The sequence below is a fragment of the Rissa tridactyla genome, chromosome 2 (genome assembly GCF_028500815.1).
Source record: "Rissa tridactyla isolate bRisTri1 chromosome 2, bRisTri1.patW.cur.20221130, whole genome shotgun sequence".
In the NCBI taxonomy this organism is placed as follows: domain Eukaryota; kingdom Metazoa; phylum Chordata; class Aves; order Charadriiformes; family Laridae; genus Rissa; species Rissa tridactyla.
In genome coordinates, this window is record NC_071467.1 from 15,025,078 (window position 1) to 15,043,052 (window position 17,975).

Genomic DNA, 17,975 nt, shown 5'->3' on the forward strand with positions numbered 1-17,975 from the left:
AGGCCCCATCCCTGGAGACATTCAAGGCCAGGCTGGATAAGGCTCTGAGCAACCTGATCTAGTTGAAGATGTCCCTGCTTACTGCAGGGGGGTTGGACTAGATGGCCTTTAAAGGTCCCTTCCAACCCAACACATTCTATGATTAATATTAGACGTTTTTCAGATTATTTTTTTTAACTTAACAATTGTAGGATTGGTGGGCTTTTTTTAATACAAAAAGCATTTGCTGCATCAAACTGAGATGTAAGGTATGAAAAACCTTGGAATTGCTAACATGCTGAATGTAGGGTGAGCTGGGGGAAAAACTATGAATCAAATGTAACTCATAAGATGGACGTGTGCATCCTTGGAACTTTGTTACATGTAAAAAGCTGAATAAAACCAACTTCCTGAGCTCTGCTTGTTCGTGCCCATGGATGCAAGATCAATTCCCTGTGCTCCACAGCTCCGAGCTGTACGAGTGTGGGGTTTGGCTGGCATGTAACGGCTCTGCTGGGAGGAATTGCCTTGTTCGTGGCCTGGGCTCAACAGCTCAACAGCTGTGATCTCTTCAATAGCGGCAGAAGGTTCCCTCTCACAGAGATCAGCGGTTACATGAATGTGGAAGCCTTGGAATAACTGCTGCCGCACCATCTAAGGTTCCATAGTTGAAATAGACAAGAGAATTACTAGTCTTGTAGTCTGTGATACAAAGGGGTATATTTACATTGGGTTTTGTTGGTGAAACGAATAGTGTATCATAATGCCAAAGTAATGATTCAGGTTTATCTAAATTATTTTTGCACATGTAATCATCCTACGTGTTCACAGTGCTTCTAATTAGTCCTGTTAGATATTCAAAATTGGATGATGGTTTCTAAATTTCTGCTGTTGCCAAAAGGGCTAACTCCATTAACTTCTTTGCAAGTGTTTATTCTAACATAAAATAGGTGAATCAAAACTTGCTTATAATAGAACAAATTAATGATCAGAGGGCTGGAGCACCTCTCCTACGAAGACAGGCTGAGAGCGCTGTTGTTGTTCAGCCTGGAGAAGAGAAGGCTCCAGGGAGACCTTCCAGCAGCTAAAGGGGGCTATAGGAAAGGTGGGGAGAGATTTCTTATCAGGAAATGTAGTGATACGATGAGGGGTAATGGTTTTAAATTGAAAAAGGGAAGATTTAGATTGGATATTTGGAAGAAATTCTTTACTGTGAGGGTGGTGAGACAACCGGAACAGGTTGCCCAGAGAACTTGTGGATGCCCCATCCCTGGAAGTGTTTAAGGCCAGGCTGGATGGGGCTTTGAGCAGCCTGGTCTAGTGGGAGGTGTCCCTGCCCATGGCAGGAGGGTTGGACCTAGATGATCTTTAAGGTCCCTTCCAACCTGAACCATTCTATGAAGCCTAGGTTATGGAGAAACTTCATATTCTGTCCTCCTGAATCTGTAACTACAGACGCTGCCCAGCACCACCAGGATGGGAGGGAAGAAGTTATTGGCCCTAATCCCATTTTGCGGCTCTGTGCCATGTTTCTAGCAGCGTTGTTGTTGTCTGAAATCCTTTTTTGATTCAAAAGTACCTTCCTGTGAGCCTGTGTGGGATGTGCCCGGGCCCCTGAGTAAGTCCAGGTTACTTAGTTCCTGCATCCAGGTGTATTTAACCGTTGTTGGCCACGGAACCCTTGTGAGCGCCAGCGCAGGCAGCGGGAGGCTCAGGTGTGTGTGAGGCGCCGGCGGTGCGCACAGTCCAGGGCCTGGCGGGCGGCCCCCGGCGAGTTTAGCAGCGGCACAGCCGCCATGACGGCGGCGGCCTGTGAGGCGAGGGCCGCGGGGAGCCCCACCGACCGGGAGGGGGGCAGCCGACAGCACCGCTGCGCTTGGCGTCGACCCCAGGCTGTAACCGGGAACCGAGCTGCTGTTCCGCGGCCTCAGGCCCCGCGCTCCGGACGGAGCTACCCCAGGTAGCTGCGACTCCAGCACCAGCCCCGACAGCCCCCTTCCCGCCTCCCTGAGGCGCCGCCCCGCGCCTGCGCTGGCGGCCGGCAGCGCGCATGCGCACGAGTCCATGATCCAGCCCCGTATACCTCCTTTAGATTATTTTTGGTATTTCATTTTCTTAAATGTTTTTTGCCTATGGCTGCCTCTGACATCGTCACACCACCCTTCTGAAAAAAAAAAATCCAAAATACTATCCATCTTTAAAGAAAGAAAGCTCCGTTAAACCGTCTGTGACCTTTCAACCGCCCGGGGTCAGAGGTTGCGAGCAAAATGGCGGCGGCTGCTGAGGGGGAGAGCGTTGGCGGTGCCCGGCGGGCACACTGCTGAGGGGAGCCTGCGCCGTGCCGGTGGGCCGCCTCTGCCCTCCATGCCGGCCGGCCCCAGCCGACTGCCCCGGAGGAGAACCAGCCGCGGGAGCCCCGAGCAGTGCCCGCGCCCGCAGCGACCATAAGGCCCGGGCCGCGGGGGGTTCTGCGGTGCCGCCTGCGCTCCCCTTCCAGGCCCACTCGCCCCCCGGCACCGCCTGTCAGCCGAGGCTGTCTCTGAAGCGGGGACCCCTCGGCCGTGCCCGCCCGGCCGCGGCCTTCCCGAGTCGGTAGCTCCCACCTGCGCTGCCCGTTGAGACGGTTGATTTACGCAGCTTCTGCGGAAGGGGAGCAGGCAGCGCCTCCGAACTGGTATCGTACCCTCAGTGGAGAGAGGGGTTGCGTGCTGCGGTCATAAAAGGTTATGTAGAAAGACTGAATGTTATTTGTCTTATAACTATGGTGCTTACTTGAGCCGAAGATGCCTGGCTGTTGGGAGTCACAGACCCACTGGGGAGATGAGTGATCAAATACAACCTGACACAGGGAAAACTCGAAGGACCCATTGAGTGAGGATGCTGTTGATGCCAGTCTGACAGTCAGCAGTGTGTGACTAGTGCGGCTGTTCAGGATGAATAGGAAGAAAGGAGACAAAGGATTTGAGAGCCCAAGACCGTATAAATTATAAGTATCCATTTTTTTTGAAGTTGCTATACTTGAGACCAGTGCATATTTGAAACAGGCCACAGGCTGATTCGTAATTATTTACCTGAGAAGGTTGGAACTGTTGCTGATGGTGTAGCTTGCATTCAGAAAACATGTGTTGCAGATGTATGTTTTATTTTATTGTGTAAATCAACTCATGGATAGTGAGTCACAGAATCACAGAATGGTGGGGTTGGAGGGACCTCTGGAGATCATCTAGTCCAACCCATCTGCCAGAGCAGGGTCACCTACAGCAGGTTACACAGTCTCAGCTTATAAAGATATTTATATTGTGCTCTTCAAACCTTAGAGATCTCTCCACACAATATCAGCGCTACAGACCATGCCACCACGTTTCGTTCTTACTGCTGTGTCAAACCCTTTTGACTTAAGAGCTTTTTTGTGTATAAAAAATGCTTGCATATGTGCAAGCAGCTTTGTGAAGCAAATTGTCATTTTTACATATCCATTATTTCGGTTTTAACCAAGCTGTAAAGCACTTGGTTCTGGATTTCTGTGGATCTTTATGTATATGTGTTTATACCTCCTTGATTTCTTTATAAATCTGTAACACAAATGTATTTCTAAATAGGATCACTCTTGTCATCATATACATTTCAATGTGTAGGTAATGTTTAAATCCATCATTGGATACTAGATGTTACCATTTTCTTGTAGGAATTTTTAATGACCTTGCTCAACTGAAGCAAAGTCACTTTTTAATGCAGAGGGTACATAAGTATGCATATAATGGGTAAAGGGGCATAAAAGTTGAATTATTACAAGGTTGTATCTTGAGTCAAGAATAGCACTACTCCGAAGTGCGTTGAAGATGCCAGCTACTACACAAAAAACACAGAAATAACTTCTAAAATCTTAAAATAAGTTGGAATTATTATTTTATCTTCCATTTTTTAAATCAGAGTTTAATTTGCCAGGAATTCTAATACATCATTCAAAATTTAAGCAAATGCATTTGACTTGTTTAAAATACCTATCTTGATTAATATATAACAATTATTTAAAATAATAAATTCTTATGACCTACTAATTGTAAAAGCACATACTATATATTTTTTCATATATAGTACCTGCTTACATAGATTATGTCTGAGAGTCAACTCGCCAGATAAATTATCCACAGGTCTCTGATTGCAAATATTACAGCTGCATGCCGTTTGTCATACTGCACATCACTAAAGTGTTAGAATTTGATTCTATGCCATTAGTAATGCTATATTTTTACATACTGTTACATGATGTTTTAGAGCGATGTTATTCTCTTGTGTTACTAGCAATATTCATACTGACATGATAGTATACTTAGATTTTATTGGAACTTTTCTGACCTTGTATGCAATTTCTATTCATTACTTGTTTTGGACCATGTAAGAGATTTAGACCATCATGAATTCTCCCTATATAAATATATGCTATATGCAGTATATATCTATACGTATATACATCCTATATAAGCTCTCAATTTTTTTTTAAACTGGGTTAAAATATGATTTTAAATGCATGCATTTCTGCAATATCTTACTTATTTTAATTTTTTTTTTCCAGCACAACTCACCAAGTAGTTTGTATCAACAACATAAATTTTCAGAGAAAGTCTGTTGTAGTAAGTATTTTTTAATAAAATGTGGAAGTAGAAATTAAAAGTCTGGGTTTTCTTCCTGCTTTTAGAGGATGCAACTGCACGCATAAGCTAATTATGTTGTTCAGCTTCTTTATACTTTCTAATCTGATGCCTCTTACAAGTCTATCATTCCTTGAGATGTGTCAAATAAAATACCTTCTAATTGTGAACACTTTAATCTCTGCAAGGAAGAGCTTTCTAAAAGAAGACCACTGCATTGTAAATAATATTACAAAGCAACTTGCAATGCAAAATTGATGTTCAACACGGTGTTAGCTGATGTTAGGGATAGGGTTATAGAGTTTTCTAGCTTATATGTGAGTTCACTGGGGCTTTGAAGAAGCTTTCGTGATTTCAGGCCTGAAGTCATTGAGTCTTCTTGTGAATTTAGATATCTGCCTAAGTGGAATCTGCTTAGGTTTTAAAAATCATTTTCTCAAGCTTGGATACCAAAACCTAAAACATAGGAATGAAAAGCAGTGATATTAGTAACTTGAAATCTATCCAACAGAGGCAGATAATTTCCAGTTAAACAAGCACGATTGTCAGTCATGCTGAAGTTTTTTGTTTTGTTTTATTTCACCTGTTGAATGGTATGAAAGAAAATGTATTCCAGATATCTAAAAGGGCAAACCATTTTCCTTCTTAAATAAAAAATTAACATTTTTTTACCAATGATTTTCCTTTGAAATGCATCAATAAGATTTTTTTTTTTTATATCTCTATGTTGTGAGTTGGTGAAGATTTTATAGAAGGTTTTGATTTGTGTTTTCATAGGGTTACGTGGAACTGACAATATTTCCCACAGTTGCAAACCTGAATAGAATCAAACTGAACAGTAAACAGTGCCGGATTTACAGAGTAAGAGTCAATGATTTAGAAGCAGCTTTCATCTATAACGATCCAACGCTGGAGGTTTGTCACCATGAGTCAAAGCAGTAAGTGATGTGTTTAAAACTACAGATGTGTAGTGTCTTCTGTTGCTGTTAAGCATGACCTATTTTACTGTACTGGCAAGTTTTACCTGGTGATTTCCTGATGGTAACTTTTGTTTTTGTGACTTAATTTTGGGAAGGTATTTTGGCAGTAATTTTAACTCTTACTCTGTTCTTCTTGAGAATTTCTTTTACGAATATTTCTTCGTATTGTTTTGTAAAAGCATCAGAAACTTTTTAAAAAGTACTTTAGGGGGAAAAAAAGTGGTGGATGCCAGTAGTATCCTCAGTGCTTTAGAAAACCATCCTCCTCGTGTTTTTTCCTTGGTAAGAACGTATCTTTTGCTAAAATGTTTTATCTTTGATGGACTTCAGGTTTATCTATGCCCAACTCTTAGTCTCATTTATTTGAAGAAAATTTGGTTACATTGTTGTGGCAATAGCATTTTGTTTATATTCTCATAGAGAACATTTTACCATGGTGCAACTACATATGAGAGTTCCATATGAGAGGATTGCCCTTAGTTTTTGGGTTTTGTCAGTTTTCTTGTGGTTTCTTTTTTGTTTGTTTTTTTACTCCAGCATAGTTGGTTAAATCACTTTGGTTGCATCAGTATAATATTACGTAGACCAAAACTATCATGTTCTTATAGTTTGTCCTGCAAAAATTGTCCTGATTTTTACGATGTTTAATGTCAGATTGGATGATCAGTTTTGTTCCTTCCTATTTTTAAACCTAAGAATATTCATATAGTATCAAAGTTCTTGGGAATATTTCCCATTTTCCTAATAAGATTTTGTAAGAATTGTTTCTGATTTTATTAAATATGTTTAGATAGCCTTATATATAATTAGCTTATTACTTTGAAACAAATAATAGGAATAAAGCAAATCATGTGTATCACATTAGCTATTGGACTCCTAAATTAAGATGCCTATTACTGTTCTTCAGTTATTTTTTGTGTCCCCTTGGACAGTGATTGCTCTGAGAGATTTGCTGGCTGAAAAGATGGAGAGGGCTCACTCAGCAGCTTTGGAGTGATACCACCTCGGTTAACTCATACAGCTGATGAAGGCAGATAGGAACTAGCTAGACTTATTCTGAAGCAAACTTCATACAGTTCATACAGTCCTGCTAGTTGGATTTGAGAGAACAGTGGCATTCTCAAATGAGGTAGATAGATCTATGAGAGGTTGTCTACCCATTGCCTTGGTGACTAGAGCTTTTTGAGATGTTTCTTAGCCCATCTCAGTTTCAGGTAAAACCTGGCTTAACTTCTCCGACTGTTGTCTGAAAACTAGAGTATTAAAGAGAACTTCTGTTCTTCCATTACTGAGATTCAAGGGCTACTTTTTATGCTAAGTTATGCATCCTTGTATTTCAACTGTTTGTTTATGGCGGGCACTCTCCTTTATTCATCACTTTATTCATCACTCATGCAAGAGTTTCAGTAATTCAGTTTGCAAATACAGTGTTCATTTATATAGGACACTGAATTGGACATCAACAAAGCTGGTGAAGGGCCTGGAGAATAAATTTTATGAGGAGCGATTGAAGGAGCTGGGACTGTTTAGTTTGAGGAAGAGGAGGCTGAGGGGAGACCTCATCACTCTCTACAACTACTTGAAAGGACATCGTAGAGAGATTGGTGCTGGTCTCTTCTCACAGGTAATTAGCGATAGAACAAGAGGGAATGCCTTCAAGCTGCAGCAGGGTAGGTTTAGGCTGGACATTAGGAAAAAATTTTTCACAGAAAGAGTGGTCAGACACTGGGATAGGCTGCCCAGGGAGGTGGTGGAGTCACCATCCCTGAATGTGTTTAAGACTCATTTAGATGTGGTGTTAGGGGATATGGTGTAAGGGAGAACTTTGTAGAGTGGGGTTGATGGTTGGACTCGATGATCCCATTGGTCTTTTCCAACCTAAATGATTCTATGATCAAAGTTTGGAAATTTTGTTTGAGTCCTGATACTGAACCACTTGAGTCTATTAATTCTGTAATTCCTGTCTGGTTTGTGACTTAATTTTTTTTGTTGTTGTTGCTATTGCTCGGTAAGTTAGAAAGCCAGAATTCTCATTGGGGAGATTTTGGTTCTGAAGAGCTAGAAAATAAAGCTTTTGGTCTTTCCTAAGGCATCAAACTTTCATTATACATTAGCATCGCAGATCAGGGTATAAGTCCTAGAATATTATCTAAACTCACGTTGAAATTTGAAACGAAAAGTTTCAAATTTATTCACCATCTGATATTGAAGAGCAAGTTTAAATACATGTAGCTTCCCACATGCTTTGGGGAAATTATGTGGGAAGAGACTTTGGTAAATATCTCATATCTGTTTGTTTTTCGGTAAGAGAAGCACCATGGACAAATGTTTTCACTAAGTGTTCTCTTTTGATTTTACTGAAACTTATGTTCACGTTCTCACACCTTGTTTTGGCTCACTTGGTTGAATTTAGAGTTTGCTGAATTGTTAAAGAACTCCTAGTGAAAGTGCTATACATGTTTAACAGTGGCTGATAGGAAATCAGAGTCCTTTAGGTTGGAAAGGGCCTACTGAGATCACCTAGTCCAATGCCCCTGCTCAAGCAGGGTCAACTAGAGCAGGTTGCACAGGGCTGTGTACAGTTGGGTTTTGAGTATCTCCGAGAGTGGAAACTCTGCAGTCTCTCTTGTCAGCCTGCTCCAGTGTTTGATGACCCTCACAGTAGCAAATAATTTTCTTGTATTCATATGGAATTTCGTGTATTTTAACTTGTGTCCACTGACAGGACCAGAGACAATGAAACACAGGAGGTTCCCTCTGAGCATCAGGAAACATTTTTTTTACTGTGAGGGTGACTGCACACTGGGACGATTTGCCCAGAGAGATTGTGGAGTCTCCATCCTTGGAGATATTAAAAAGCCATCTGGACATGCTTCTGGGCAGCTGGCTCTAGGTGGCCCTGCTTGAGCTGAGGGGTTGGACCAGATGACCTCCAGAGGTCCCTTGCAACCTCAACCGTTCTGTGATTCTGTAACAACTGAATCCTGACTAACTTATGGAAGATGTGAGAAAGAAGCAGCATTGAAAATTTTCAGAGTAAGCGCTCCATTATGTTAAGAAAGGGATCAAGAGAGATAATTCTGTCATTTTGTGGAGAAAGTGAGTTTCTTTGTTTAGCATCCTAGTGGTATAATGGAACATCGTCCTTTTTTTTTTTTTTCATATTATCGTGTTTAAGAGCAGCGAACGAAATTTGAGGACAATGCATGCAAGGTGAAATACTGTCTCACACAGGGTGACAGTGGCCTTTGGTTTTCACTGCTGCAGGTTTTCACGTTGCTATTTGAACTTAATAGAAGGTCTCTGTATTTCATACCTCCTGTGTTACTCATCATTATGAAAGACAGTTCATCAAATATTCCTAACGAAAAACTAGTATGCCTCTTTTCTGTATCTCAGAAATCAAAGTCTTACATGGGTTACGAAGTATTAGATGAGATGTGTATTTTTTCCATTGAAATACTGGTCACAGTTGCATATTGAGCATCATGGTAGCTAAGTTAAAATAGATAAAATACAGCATCTGTGCTTTTAAGACAGGATTATAAACAGAAATGCTAGAAATCTAAAAACTCTGTAATTAGTAGCTTAAAAAAAAAATCATCTGTGGGTTTCCTCTGCCCTTATTTACAAAGAACTGCTTCTAGAAACAGTAGTGATTTGTAGTCTTTATATCTAATCATATGGTCATGTCTTCCATGTTCTTGTTGGTTATGGCAAGTTTAGTGATGATGTCCTTTGTACCCTTGCAGCTGAACTTGGTATGTCAATTATTTTGAACAGAACACAGAGTAATTATAAAGTCTTGTTTGTAATGTTACAGGAATAGTTATCTTTTGCACGGTTTTCTTCAGTGGTCTATTGAACTAATAAATGTGAAGTGAAGATGGCTCTTGGCAATCTGTTTATTTAAAATAATTTGTTTTAGATCTTTACTCTTTACTGGTGTGTAGCAAAAAAAAAATGTAAGTTTTAAGGATTTATGTACAAACATTTTCTTGCTTTTGATAATGCTTTCTGTTTTCTTAAATGTTGATTTCTAAAAGAATGCATAAAGTATGTAGAAAAAGTTGCTAATTTAATGGACTCTTTCCTACCTTTTCTATCAAAGTGAAGTGGTTAATTGTTTATGTTGTACAGATTTTGTCATGCAAGGAAACATAATTAGAAGAGGATTGAGAAAGTCAAGATTAAAGAGAACTTTATGAAATACAAGCAGCACCAGCTGCAATTGTTTCTGTCTCACCATAGTGTTCCCTGTTAATTCTTGGATAAGATCTTCTGTCAGATCAGCTCTTTATATTCTAAATTTGAACATTCAGCTTGTTTTCAGTTCAAGTAATACTTTTGCATTTTATCATCTATTGATGCAAAAATCATTGACACATGGTCTCTGTCATTTCACATTTTCAGCATTGCGGAAGGTAAAACAATTTTTTTTGCTTTGTTTATTGTCACTTCTGCTGAATGACAAAAAAAACTTCACTAAAAATGTAATTAAAAATTGGTGAATTCTGTAGGAAATTTTAGAAACCTTTAATTAGTGCATTAAATATATTTTCAGTTTTGATGCCATTGCCAGTTTATCTGTCAGTCCCAAACCATAATTTCAGGTGACAACTGAAAGAACTTTTACAAGTTTTATCTAGAAATAAAGTCGGTCTTCCATCTTGTAATTTCCTCCTGAGGCTTCAGGACATCATAGCTTTTTCATATTGGAATATATGGATGAACTTAGATAATTTATTCCCTTCCTGCCTGACAGAGCAAACATCTGAACAGTGCTGTAAGCTATAAAACAATTCACATAGTTTTACCATGTGTACACAAGGTGGCAGAGAATCCCATTTTGCTCATACTTCTAGGAAAGAGTTCGAAATCTTGTGAAGACTGCAAATAGTGTTGGAGAATGGGTCTGTTTGGGTCTTGTCTTAGGGCTGCTGTTTTTGAGTGCTGCCTCTGTTCTTCTTATCTTCCCTCTTTTCCGTGTAAATTGTTTCTTTCTCAATTCTGTCAATAAAAGGGAAGTGAGATTTATTTTTCTGGACTATAGCATGCAGAAATCCCACAGCATGTGTTCTGCCTGTATCCCAGCCCCTTTTATGTTCAAATGGGCAAAGGAAATCTCTGTTTTCTTAATCCTAGGGGTAAGATTGTAAACTGTTAAATAGCCGCAGCAAAAATTTTGAGCTCTGATGCAGGGGTTTGATCTGTCATAACTGAAGTTTGTGATGATCCTGCTGTTGCCAGGCTATGGGCTTCACAGGTTTGTGCGATAACTATGGTGCAGGGTTGAGAAGCTATTGCTTTTTATGATTACTTCTGTGTAAAGGAAGACAGGTTTTTGTGTAGCTAGCTAATGTGCACATAATGCTTTCCTGTGCATAGGTTCTCTATTTGGTGTAATTTTAATCTTTGGCAGTGTATACCTGTTCATTCACTAGTTCAGCTTTTTTTTTTTTTTTTAACTTGAAGCATGTCATTTTTAAACATTAAAAATATGAAGAAGTTTTGATATCCTTCAACTTCACTGTTGTTTTAGTTACAAGCATCAGTAAGCTGTGAGAGAGAGCAATATGGGAGCCTTCAGGGCATGTCTTACAATATTCTCTTTTCTGTGAAGTCAGTGATCAAGTCTTTAGCCTATGCACAAAATAGAAAAATTACTGGTGGACTGAGCATGTGTTGTTTTGCTGCAATAAAGAGCCTTCATTTCTACTGGTATGATGCTTATCTAGTTGTAAATTCATGATAGACTTTGTTACAAATAAACAGAGGTGTAGAGAACTTCTGAAGAAAGAGATGTTAAAACTCTTAACCTTGTGCAAGAATGAAAATTTGTTTTTTTCAGTGTGCCAAAGATTCAAATCATTGCCTTATTAATAAATTACCTATATGTGTACATATTTTTTATATATATATATATAAACGCTATATGTAAGATATGCTATATCATAGCCTAACCAAGTGCTAATTGTATCTGGATAGCAAAGTAGAATAGTAAATGAATTACAGGTAATGAAGAGAAGTGAATTGCATATGGGTCAGAGAACTTATTTTGCAAAGTTGAAGTTGATGTTAAGTACCATAGGAAGAAAGTGGTTTATAGACTCTGTGTTTGGGCTGTGTAACAGTTAAGTAGCACCGCTGCAGCTGGTAGTGACAGATGCCATAGGAAGTTGACGTGGAGGTATTTGGAGTCCATGAGTAGCTTTAAAAAATAAGTCTCTGCAGGTTCACTTGTTTCGCGTCAGTCAACACGCATGCACTTGGGCTGTTATTAACAGTGTTTTGGGTGAATTTTGATAATAAAATGTATCTCTACTAAGAAAAAAAACATGAATGCATATTACTTTTTCATTTTCAATCTACACTTAGCATTAGGAAAATTTATCTTTGTTCCTTGGGCTGTAACTTTATGCATGTGCTCTGTTTTTGTTAAAATGGCAATATCCAGTTTATTAAGAATAGTTCAAACTATGAAAAAAATTAATCTTTGGTACTAAGCCTTTAATGGATTCCTTTTACAATGAATCACCCATTTGAATTGGAACACTTCACAAAAATAGAAATATCAGAATAGACTGTTTTCCATAAAATGTTAAGCCCAGTGGAGTCTACCTTTCTTGCTATAAAATCATAACTTTTTCCTGTCTATGAACCCATTGATGTTTAGAATGTAACTACAAGCTCATCACAGTCCTCAAACTTGGAACAAATTCTCACTGATGTATTCGAAAGAGATCCCATATAAGTAATAGTGAATTTTCAGAGCTAGTTCAGATTAAAATTAAAAACTTTGCGATTTAACAGTCTAACAGAATGTTACTGCTGTTTTCTGTTGCTAGTTTCTTTAATTACTAAGACAGTTTTTAGTCATACAGTCTTTTTTTAAAGAGAGTTTTTCCAGTGGTATTTATTTGCCTACCTAGGATGTCATTTGAAGACAGCTTAAAGCAACATTGGTTGGGGTGGTTATGATCCCATTGACAGTCTTCTGTGTCTCAGTCGTAGCACTTCTTTGACCCCTCGGTATGTCAGGGAGCTAAACCAACTGAAAGCTGTCTGACAAAAAAACCCTTTCTTTTTTCCTGTTTGGCACTTTCAGCTGCATCACCACAGGGTCGGATGAACAGTAGTCTCCTTAATGAGTGAGGGCGTAGGAATGTGTGGCTGAGACTAGGAGACAGCACATCAGCTGGAGTTTAAGTTGGTTTGAATTGTTCTGGAACCATAGCTGAAGTTATAGTATATTCCAGTGTGTAAATTCAGCCTTGTGCTTTTAAAACTTGTTGGCATTATATCCTATCTTTAAGTATACTTCAGCTATGAAGAAGGAAAAAACGATTATGTATTAAAACTTGGGATTTGGGTGTTTCTGTGCTCATATGCTCCCATTTACTATTCATGTCCTACTTTCAGAAGCTTCCAAGCAAAGTAGACAAGTTTACTGCTCCTCACATTCTCAGTCTTGGTAGTGGTGCCAGGGAATTTGTGCACTATTATTGCCAAAGATCAAGAACTGCATGAAAATATGTTCTCAATATATTTCAGTGTTTTAGCAAAGTTTTTTAGATGTGGAAGACTAGGAATATAAGCATGGTATTTGACATACTTAGACATAGGATGATGCTGGCATGGTTAAGTACCCTTCATTCTTCCAAGTAAGGTACTGTAATTTGGGTTGAGTGCTGTTTTCTGCGTGGGTGGTGAATAGAGAATGGTTAGATGAAAGTAAAATCCTGAAATGAGATCATGTCTGCTTTATGTGGACTTCAGATTCCACAGAAGAATGGAGCCCGCAGCCAAAAGTTGATTTACTCCATTGTAGTGCAGTAATCCTGCACCCGGGTCAGGGCAACCCCTGGTATCAATACCAGCTGGGGGATGAAGGGATTGAGAGCAACCCTTTCAAGAAGGACGTGGGGGTACTGGTGGATGAAAAGCTGGACGTGATCTGAAAATGTGCGCTCGCAGCCCAGAAGGCCAACCATATCCTGGACTGCATTAAAAGAAGTGTGGCCAGCAGGTCGAGGGAGGTGATTCTGCCCCTTGACTCTGCTGTCATGAGATCCTACCCTGGAGTACAGCTCTGGAGCCCTCAGCACAGGAAAGGCATGTACCTGTTGGAGTGGGTCCAGAGGGGGGCCAAAAAAATGATCAGAAGTCTGGAACATGTCTCCTATGAGGACAGGCTGGAGAAGAGACGGCTCCGGGGAGACCTTATTGCAGCTTTCCAGTAGCTAAAGGAGGCTCACAAGAAAGATGGGGACAAACTTTTTAGCAGGGCCTGTTGCAATAGGTCTGGGCATAATGGTTTTCAACTAAAAGGGTGTATATTTAGACTAAAAATAAGGAAGAATTTTTTTACGATGAGGGTGATGAAACACTGGCACAGGTTGCCCAGAGAGATGGTAGATTCTCCATCCCTGGAAACATTTAAGATCAGGTTGCATGGGACTCTGAGCAACCTGATCTAGTTGAAGATGTCCCTGCTAATTGCAGGGGTGTTGGACTAGATGGCCTTTAGAGCTCCCTTCCAAGCCAAACTATTCTATGATTCTGTGTTAGCTTTATGCTTGATTGTGACTCTGCCCCCATAGTGGTTGGATTCATCAGCGGTACCTAAATTCTGGAAAAAAAGGTGATAAGTAATTCAAACACTTTCTCTTCAGGTATAGAGTTGTGCAAGGTTTTGAAGAACCCTGTGTACTAGACAATTAGAATTAAGAAAGGTTTTGCTCCTATGTTTTACACAGTTTAAAAAATCCATTTTGAACAAGTATAAAAGCTAGAACATAAAGATGCAAAAGCAGGGTTATTTTTGAACTTGACTGATCATCCTCCAATATCTGAACATAATTACATTAAATGATAGGAAGATAACATCCTGCTGGTAACCACTTTATCAGTGGACATATGTGTCTTCTTGCTCATTTCAGTAGAAAATGGTTAATCTACGTCATAACTGAAGTAATGGTATGACTTTGGAATAAAATGTGCAGTCAATTACATCCTACTTGTAGTAGCTTAAGCAGCTCAAACCTGATTACAAAAATTTCTATCTGCATCCTAAATAAATGAATGATGGTAAAACTTCATAAAAATTCTCCTGATTTTTGGAGACTATAAAGTATAATTCATGTTTCTTTGTTTGTGTATTAAGGCCAAAACTCTAGCATTTAATATTTCATGTAATATTTACAAGTGCCTAAAACTATCCCTATCTATCAAGCTAAGAGAGGGAAAAATACGAAGCTAAAATCTTAATATATTTAGAAAAGCAACATAAAAGCAAAACTGCAATATATGAGGAGGCAGATCTTCAAGACAGCTCTTTAGAATAAATATGCAAACTTAATCCAAAATTTAAAAAAAAAAAATTTTTAATTTCTATTCTAATAAATGTAAATATTACTCTTATTTTTAGTCCTTTTAATCATAGGTCACTTCTGTAAAAACCTAGTATTAAGTTCTGGTTTTTGAAACGTAATCTTTGCTCCTTTTTCCCTTCACTTCTGTAAAAACAAAACAAAATACTTGCTTGTACATGCACCATGAAATTCAGTATAGAAATCATATAATTTTAAAAGTTGCTTCTTGTAGTTCAGCTTGTACTTTAAGAATTAACTGGGTATTTCTGACAGGAGGAATCTCAACTATTTTTCCAATGCCTACGCTGCCGCAGTCAGTGCTGTGGACCCAGATGCTGGAAATGGAGAACTCTGCATTAAGGTTCCCTCGGAGCTGTGGAAACACGTTGATGGTAAAGTAAAGAGACCATACCGAAAGCTTAATTTAAGACGCCATAGGGTTGTTAGCTATGAGTTTGCATATGATAGTAGATTTAAATAAACAGAAGTAGCATTACATTATTTTATGAAATGATTGTTACTGTTTCCTTTTTCCTCATACATATCTTTCCAGTTGAAGTCTGAAAAATACCTTTACACTTCTTGGTAATATGGAGAAGTGGTTGCAAGGTTTCTTAACACTCTTTACAAACAAACTCTTGGGTGATCACGAGCCCAGAAGTACACATAACGAAGTGTGTGTAATGGAGTATATTGGGTGCCAAATTGTAACTTTGAAGCTTCTTACAATATATGTGATCCAACAAAGAAAATAATTTACAAGGATATGTCTATATACATCTTTTTTTTTTTTTAAAAGCTATGTTAATTTTTCCCCATCTCACTTTGAAGAGTGGTCGTTTTAAAATTAATTTTGTAGTGACAAACAGACTAATTTTGTAAACTGGTATACTAGATTCTGGAACAAGTAGCTGGTTTAATAAATCACTCTCCAGTGTTGATTATTTTCTTACCTGGGTTTTATTAGTTTCTTGTATTGTTTTCTTACATCGTTTTATCAGTTTTTCTCGTGGATTTGTGAGACCTGTGAGAGAATAATAACAACTGTATCATGAAGCTGACTCACACAGTGTTGTCAGATACACCTTAATGGGAAAGACACTTTCTTTAATTTTTGTTTAAGTTCCTGTTGCCTTACTTGCAAGCATAAAAGGGAAAATGTTCAAACAGGCATAATTTTATTTTCAAAGTTTGAATGCCAAAATATGGTGAGACTTGTTGGATAAATTTGACCATATGCTCAAATTTCTTTTTTTGCCAGTCTATTCATAGGTGAGATTTCTGTGAAACTAAACCAAAGCAAAGACACTTAAGTTACGGGAAAAGCTTTAACTATAATAAGAGGTTTTAAGAAACTGCAAATGACAATAACATGTCTTTTAAGAATGTGCCTATTACTTGCAATTTTTGTAGAAAATTATTTCAGCAAGGTACAAAGGAGATCATGGTTAGAGTACAATCAGTATATAAAGATTCTTTACCATTGGGGAGTTGGAAGACGAAATGTAACTCCAATTGCAGCTTTTATTAATTAATAAATATTCTTATAAATTCATGTCCTGTAAGTTAAGCTTAAGAGGTCAGTTTTGTAAGCTTTTGAGCAGTGCTTTGTAAGTGGACCTGGAAATCCATGAGAATGAAGTAAACACATCATCTTGAAGGAGCAAGCGTCCAAAACTGAATGATTATTCTGAAATAACTTTCATGTAAGTTGTGTATATTTACTCCAATTTCGGTCTTGGTGCTGCAGAGTTAAAAGTCCTGAAGGTGCATATAAACTTTTCTCTGGACCAGCCAAAAGGAGGCCTTCATTTTGTGGTACCCAACATGGAGGGCAGCATGGCAGAAAGAGGGGCTCATGTCTTTTCATGTGGTTATCAAAATTCTACAAGGTAAGAAAACTATCTTTGAATGTTAGACTGTATTTCCTATTTAATCTCAAGGTGTAGGAAATAAAAGAATTCAAATAAATTATTTGTAAGTTTGAAAAAGCCTAAAACTTAACTTGTGCTTGAAAGGAGCTTATCAGTGTGAGCTAATGATTAGGAATTAGGATTTCTAGTCTTTATAGCTCAGCAGGAGGTAATGGCAAGGAAACTTGTAGTGCTTTATAAAATTAATGTATAGTAGGAGCCAGTATGTCAACATTCAAAGAATGTAGTTTGGAACTTGAAAGAAAAATAATATGTGAAAAAGAGAGTATAATTGTTAAGTGTGATTGTTAACCATATTTCCCCCAATCCTAACTTCCCTAGGTTTTGGTTTCCTTGTGTTGATTCATATTCTGAGTTGTGTACCTGGAAACTTGAATATACTGTAGATGCTGCAATGGTGGCTGTTTCAAACGGAGATTTGGTGGAAACTGTATATACCCACGATATGAGAAAGAAGACTTTTCATTACATGCTGACTATTCCAACTGCAGCTTCTAACATCTCCTTGGCAATAGGACCTTTTGAAATCCTTGTTGATCCATACATGCATGAGGTAATAATCTTCATAGAGGCCTTCACTGTGTTTTTTTTAAGAATTAATAACTATTTTTATTTTGCAACTAGTATATAGTGTTCAGATATGTGTGTGTCTAGATATGACATCCATTAGTACAGTTATATGATAAAACTTGTCTAGTAGTGCCTGTATTTAAACTTATCTCCAAAGTAAAGCCCTTGAATGAGCAATAATTCCATTTATGCCTGAATTTGTGGGTCTAATTTCATTGGAGTTGGTAAAAGCATGTTTCTCAAAATAGTTTTAAATGCATCCAGTTGCTGGTAGTAGTACACAATTGAGTAGGTTTCTGAACTAAATTTGATGTTGAGTTTTCATTCTTAACAGACTGTTGCCCTAATGTTGAAGTCCACCAGTTTATATTTACATCTGTAGCTTCAGATTGTGTAAGGATGAACTCGGCAGGCAGGTTGTTACCAGTTTAGCGTAAAGACTGGCTTGTATATTCTTCTTTTGAAAGCATGATAGGAAAATACTGGGAA

At 38.5% G+C, this 17,975-nt stretch overlaps 1 protein-coding gene across 3 annotated transcripts in view; it reads left to right on the plus strand.

The window, feature by feature from the left end:
• The first annotated feature begins 2,107 nt into the window (after positions 1 to 2,107).
• TAF2 (TATA-box binding protein associated factor 2) overlaps positions 2,108 to 17,975 on the plus strand; it is a 65,513-nt gene continuing 49,645 nt past the window's right edge. For 2 of the 3 annotated variants that reach the window (XM_054190599.1, XM_054190601.1), the window contains exons 1-6: positions 2,108 to 2,965; positions 4,556 to 4,610; positions 5,406 to 5,566; positions 15,256 to 15,374; positions 16,733 to 16,874; positions 17,238 to 17,469. In XM_054190599.1, coding sequence (XP_054046574.1) covers positions 2,913 to 2,965; positions 4,556 to 4,610; positions 5,406 to 5,566; positions 15,256 to 15,374; positions 16,733 to 16,874; positions 17,238 to 17,469 — 762 coding nt within the window. In that variant the 5' untranslated portion in view covers positions 2,108 to 2,912. The remainder of the gene's footprint in view (positions 2,966 to 4,555; positions 4,611 to 5,405; positions 5,567 to 15,255; positions 15,375 to 16,732; positions 16,875 to 17,237; positions 17,470 to 17,975) is intronic. The other variant, XM_054190600.1, reaches the window with a different exon arrangement.